General features: G+C 42.3%; 1 protein-coding gene across 1 annotated transcript; it reads right to left on the reverse strand.

Annotated features, from left to right (window-relative positions):
• Nucleotides 1–1,641: 1,641 nt before the first annotated feature.
• nrarpa (NOTCH regulated ankyrin repeat protein a) lies at nt 1,642–6,399 on the reverse strand. The gene is made up of 2 exons (XM_032539093.1): nt 5,937–6,399; nt 1,642–5,735 (listed from the first exon to the last, which is right to left on the reverse strand). Exon 2 carries the CDS (start codon nt 5,225–5,227, stop codon nt 4,889–4,891), a length of 339 nt encoding a protein of 112 aa, XP_032394984.1. The 5' UTR covers nt 5,228–5,735; nt 5,937–6,399; the 3' UTR covers nt 1,642–4,888.
• Nucleotides 6,400–6,675: the final 276 nt, after the last annotated feature.

A 6,675-nucleotide genomic window follows, 5' to 3' on the forward strand; every position in this document is an offset into this window, starting at 1 on the left:
TTCTCTGCTAAAATTCCTCCATAAATTGTATTGTGTTTTCTGGCTCACTAAATGCAGGCTTCACCATGCACAGGCCAGACCAAGTTGAGCGAGGAAAGCCAAGGCACATGGAGAACCTATTAGGGGGCCTGGCAGCCAGCAGCAACCCTGGGAGGCCAGCCAGCTCAGTGTGTGAACAATAGGGAACCCAGCTCAACAAAAACATCCTGCAGAAGTGAGAGACTGGGAGGGAGAGGGGAAAGGACAAGCGAGCCGCGAGCCAGATAGCCTGTTTAGCCTGCCACGGCATCAAAACACAGAGGGGGCCGGTGTTTAGAGGAGCTAACTTTCCTGGTGCTGAGTTTGTATCTGACAAAGAAATGCATCAGATCGGCGCTTGGTGTGTCAGTGCAGAACATTTGAGGTCAAACACGGTTTAGCTGCAGCTCAGAATGCAAGTTTAACTGCTGCTCTAACAATCAAACTTGTTCACTGATACACAATCTCTCAACATTCTCTTTATTCTACTCATATTTGTAACTCTCAACAGTCGACTGCAGGTCGACACCCAGCATGTTACAACACGAACAGGTCCGACATGCAGGAAGATGAATTGTCCCTTTTCCCACGACCCTCCCACAGCAACGCAATATCAGTTGCAATGCAGTATTTCCATGAAACGGTGAGAACATGACTCAATGAAAGGTTTCAGTTCACGTAAACAGGTGTTGAGACTCATGAGCAAAATGTAACCACCACTGTTATCTTGTGCTTTTATAAGTGCTACTAGTACAGTGAAAAAGAAGAACAAGAAAAGTATTTCAAATGTTAATTTAAAGGCTTTGCTTAAAAATCACATCAACTTTTGTCGGCCAGCACAAAAATACACACACTAACAGTGTTCAACTGTTTTGGATGCAAATGAATCAGTGTAATCCAATTTTTTGACTCATTGTCAATCCAAATTAAGTAAGAGTAGTTAGTTAAACCAACCATTTTTTAGGGTTATTTCATGCACCATCACAGGAGGCTTCAAAGTACATATTTCACAAGACAAATCACAGAAATAGACATGAAAAAAAGGTTTTTCTTCCCCTCCAACAAATCAGCTGATTGTGAATTAGCGAGGCTTTTTTTTTGGTAGTGTTACACAGCATATGGGAAGTGGTTAGTGCAGTGAAAGGAACAAAGATAATTGTAAGTATAAGAGAGTAGATGTTGAGTGAAAGACACACTTGAGTGTGGGTGCAAAAGCAGAGAGCTGAAATGCAGCGCAAAGCTTGGACCTTAATCGCCAGAGAGCCCAAGAGAGGAGTGTGTGTTGGAAAGTTTTTGAGTGTGTGGGGGTAACATAAAACCAGCTCTCCCACAACACACACAGGGGAGGGGACCCTTCTTTAAACTGAGCCTACCCACAATGCACTGGGCTCTTTTATCCCGGCAGTGAAAGGATGAGGCCAGATGAATGACAAAAGGAGAGAATGGGGATCTGGGTTGGGCCCGGTTTGGAAGACAGGGAGGGAAAAAAGAGAGAGGAGGGGTGTGTTTCCCAAACCAATCTTTTCTATGAAAAATGCAGCAGGAGGGAGGAGGAGGGAAAAGGGAGAAGGGGGAGGAGAATGTAGCTTTTTGCTTGGTAGATGAGGAAGAAATGTATGCATACACAGAGGATTTGAGTTTAATGATTTCTTTACTGGCTTGTACACAAACGTACAAAAATAATACAGCACGCATCTCTACATGACATCACGTCATCATCACAGTGTTACAAACGATCAAAAACAAAAGAATACAAACAGAATTAAACATGATGGAACATCTGCATCATTCATGAAAAAATCAGCTGTTTCCTCTTGCTTGAAATGAAGCAAGACCAGAAACACAACTTGGTCCAAAGAAGTCAGCACTTTCTTTCTCTTAAAAAAAATAAAAAATAACCATTTCACTCATGTACACCAATCCGGCGGCTGGCTCCTTACATCATAAATGTTATGACCCTGGTAAGCCAAACAACCACACAACCGTGCAATTTTTAATCATGTTACAATGATCTTACCATCAAATGTATTATTCCCCTTTCAAAAAAAACAGGAAGACAGCACTTCAAAAAAGAAAGTGCCCCAAGATATCATCATCATCATCATCATCCATATATATATATATCCATATGTATATATACATACACCCAATCACAGAGATACACACATCTTTGTTCGAAAAAAAAAAAACATCATGTTTTTTTTCCACAAAGTAACACACATCATCATCACCTGGAGCATATATTTATACAATAGTATTTTGTTGTGTTTTTTTTTTCTTTCTATTCAGAGAAAAAAAATTAAAATGTTGACACATAAAAGCCAACTTTTCAACAACAGTCATCAGTGCAATATTCAAACAAACAAAAGAAAAAAAACATCAAGTTTAAGACAAGCGATGCATATTTAATTTGTTGCCTGATACCAATCTATACCTTGATGTGGAGGATCTATCGCTTCAGTTTACGTGTGGTTGTTCCAGGTTTCAAATGAGAAGTTCTCAGTCTTGATGACTGCTTTATCAACAGCGACACAGGGCACGCATGAGAAGCACACAATCATGCAAACACACAACCATTAAAAAAAACACGCTCTCTTTTAACAGCTTCTCATGTGGTGGAACCAGTGTTGCTGTGAAGCCTTTTTAAAAAAAAACTATGGGCCATTTGAGCAGTAGGCTTTTAAAACAAACGAAAAAAGAAACATACAAGCAGCATTGATAAAAATGTTAGGGTGTCATGACTTTCAAAATGCAGCAGGCAAGTTTATGAAACCAATTTTCCTTTTCTGTGACATCCTAAAATAGTCAAAGGTTGTTGTTGTTGTTGTTGTTGTTGTTGTTTTTAAAGTCTTCATCGTCCAACAGTATTAGGGTCCTGCTCAGTAGTAGTAACTATTCCAAAGCCTTGGCTCCTGCAGTTACCCCGTACAAACACTGGGGGCGCACAAGGCTCTGCGTTTTTGTGCAATAAAACTCCCTGCATTTATTAGTCATGCGATACAATAACTGGAATATATATATATATATATATATCATATATATATATATATATAATATATATATATATTATGCTAATGAAGACAGACAGATAGAGAAGTGGAGGTTTATAGGAAAATCAATGGCAGTGTGTGGGTGTGTGTTTGATAGAGACAGACATAGACATATACATACATGTATATATATATATATATTATATATATATATATATATATATATATATATATATATATATATAATATAGGAGAGAGAGAGATAGAGGAAGAGAGAGAGAGAGAGAGAGAGAGAGAGAGAGAGAGAGAGAGAGAAGAGACCACAGACTCCCTTGGTTTGGTTGTAGTGTAAAAATAAACTGTCCCGACTGATGATGCAGGAATTGGTTCATTGCATCTTCTGTTTTGAAGTCCATCTGTCTGTTAGGCTACAGAAAACATACTGGCATGCGGATGATCACAGACAAATTGTGAATCTCCTCAGACTCCAAACATCGTAGCAGAGTGGTGAGAGAGCTGAACAACTTGAGAATACTTTATAGTCGAGGTAGCTGGCAAAAGGCAACCAAACAAAGTCCTTTTAATGGGAGGATTGGGGAGAAAGTCCTCTGGGGGCCAACAGGCTTTAACAGAGGGGGTTCTGGGTAGAGTGGGGGGGGGGGTGTTGGGAGTGGCAGGTCTACCTCCACACGGGACAGTTTATACTACGAGTCTGAAGCAGCTTGAGTCACCCTAGATATTCTTACACTTATAGATTAAAAAAAAAAAAAAAGAACCACAACATATTCAAAAAAATGCATCTTCTCAATGTACCTTCATAAATAAAAAAAAAAAATGAAAAACCCAGCCTGCTTTCACAGTGATGACTAGGATGTTAATAAAATACTGAAAGGAGATTATAAAGTGAATTCCAAATGCGACTTTTTTTTGATACAAAGCGAAAGCAGCGGTTGTTTTTTTTTTAATAACACAATGACCATCGGCAAAGTGGTCGCACATGGCCTGAAAAGTTGGACGCCAGCATGGCAAGATCTGCATGAAGTAGGCAGAGGCATTCAGCCACCGTCTCTTAAACCAACAAAAAGTAAAGCTATTGTGTACAGTACTTCACAACAATGATGGAGTCCCTTGTTGTTAGATAATGATTACACATCTGAAAGCGTGTGATAGCCATGATGCCGCTCTTTGAGTGTATAAAAAAAAATAAAAACCAACGAATCTATTAGCCTCAAGAAAACAGACCTATGGTAGCCAACAGAGGGCAACCCTTCTTCTCTTGTTCATGTGTGTTCCCTTTTAGATATTCCAGCATGCAGCCATATAGCATCAAGTGCCGTGTTTCATATAAAATAACTTAAAAAGGGTTTTTACAAGTGAACAATGAGGAGCAACAGCCCCCCCCCCCCCCACAAAGAAACTATTCAACAGTATTCTGGGGATGGGAGTTCATGGATAGAAAGAAACTGGGCCATTTGCACTCTGGAGTACAAACACGCACACATGTGATACACAGGTACACTGGCTTTTTTTTTTTTTTTTTTATAGTGGACGATACACATTCAAGAGGAAAGCTTTAGTACCAACAAACTCACCGAAACGGCGTTTCTTTTGTTAAAGATTCGTGTTGAAGCGCTGTGTATGAACCATGCGGTGCTTCGCTCAGGAGTGCAGAGAGGGCCCCGTTTGGTTAACAATGAGGGAAGAGTATTGTGCAGGTCTATTTTTTATTTCCTTGTTTTAATTTGGCACACCTATGTAGATAATGGCAGTTTTTTTTTTCTTCGCTTTTACAAGAGCCTGACTTTTCCGTGTATTGGAGTTTTATTTTCCACCTGTTGTTATTTTTTTATTTTCTTATTTTACCTGACAGCAGAGACAGATCACCGGGCGCCAGAGGAGTACTTGGCCTTGGTGATGAGGTATAGCACAATGTCTTGGTGGCCCCCGAAGGCGGCGATGTGTAAAGCGCTCCACCCTTCCCTGTTGGCCAGCCGGATATCTGCACCAAACTTCACCAGCAGTTTTACCAGCTCCAGGTTGCCGTCAATGACCGACTGGTGGAGGGCCGTCTGTCCTTCTGGCCCAAAGGAGTTGACGTTGAACTCGCAGTTTGTCATGTTCTGCAGCAAAGAGTGCAGCTCCTTGGTGTTGCCCTTCTTCACCGCCTCCTGGAAAACCCTCTGTGGCGCGGAGCAAGTCGACACATCCGCCTGGCTCATGGTTGCAGCTCGCTGGAGGGTAAGGGGGGGGGGGGGGGGGACCAGTAATCCTGCCTGGGCTCTGAAGCTGATAATAATCGTCTTCTCCCTGTTGAGCGTCTCTGGTCTGGTGACAATGCCACACTCACACTGGATTATAACCAGTTATTAAGGCACATTAAAGTACTAAAACAGAAAAAAAAGATCTCTGTGTATATCCCAAAAAAGGACAAAAGAGGAAATAACACACTTGGTGTGCAAAAATGTTAATATTTGAGAGATCCTAAAATCCCTAAAATATAAAAAGGGTACTCTCAAGCGATCCAGGGGTCTCTAGACGTATTCCCCTTTGTAGCAGCAGGTAGCCTATAGCAGGGGATGGAGAAGAGACAGCTCCGACTTCACTTGGGGAAATTGGAAGAATGACGACTATCTCCACAGGGCAGCCTCCGCAGGGTTTCCTTGAACGGTCCGACCTGATTCCTGGCTACACGTCCCGGCTATATGTCGCTGCTCCTGGCCAGGGTGTCTGGGAAAGAAAAGAAAAAAAAAGACAAGAAAAGTCTGCGTGAATCCCGATTCCTCAACAAGAGACTGCGAGAGGGACCCCACATTCCTCCACATCCAACAGTGAGAGAAGAGACCTCCGTGGGCTCACGCTTACACTGCTTGATTTTTGCTACTATTAAACATGTCAGGGAATGTTATCCGCTGAGGATGTGTGACTTACCTGTGACAGATGGACGGGTCCGTAGCGACGAAAACGAAACAAATCCACCGTGTGGCCCGGTCTGTGTCCTCCGCGCGAGTCTCTACCCTGCGCAGCGCTCTGGGGGAATATTTTACGCGTCCTTTATTTGCATGACAAAACCATCCTAAAGAATCAACTGTGGAGGAATGGGCGGAAACCCGGGTAGGTTATAGGCTGCCGGGTCGGTGAGGGGGAGGGACCAGGGGCCTGTGAATCTGCAGGGAGGGGGCGTGGTCTCTCCAGGAGGGAGCCAAACAGAAATATTAAATAAGCCGTCCACAGCAATTTTATGGTGAGCTCCGTATCCGATCTCCTGTAGCCGACCCCAGGAAGCGGACTGAAAGCCAGAGGCATGGTACTGCCAGAGCTGTAAACTGCTGAGAAAGCGGCCACGTTGTAAAGGATCATCCACGGGATTAACATCAACAGGAACTCGAAACAAAACGTCAATCGAGCCTCTCCATGTCTCATTGACAGCGATGCTAATGGTGACTGAAGAGCATCGCAGAAGATTTTATTCATGCAAAGCAAAAAATATATATATATATAAAAAACCCAACTTATTCCCATTTAATCACATGACAAGTCACGCAATTACATGACATGGGGCTATGCACCGCTTTCTTTCGACTCTCACAACAGGTGAAAGTTGAAGAAAAAACAGTAGTGTATCAATCTACTTTAATCCCTCCTGAGATTGAGAACCTATTTGACTTCT

This window comes from Etheostoma spectabile, chromosome 16, assembly GCF_008692095.1.
Source record: "Etheostoma spectabile isolate EspeVRDwgs_2016 chromosome 16, UIUC_Espe_1.0, whole genome shotgun sequence".
Lineage (NCBI taxonomy): Eukaryota > Metazoa > Chordata > Actinopteri > Perciformes > Percidae > Etheostoma > Etheostoma spectabile.

Bases quoted from the DNA above. Each gene is read 5' to 3' on its own strand.
- nrarpa (XM_032539093.1), bottom strand. From the start codon at position 5,227: ATGAGCCAGGCGGATGTGTCGACTTGCTCCGCGCCACAGAGGGTTTTC.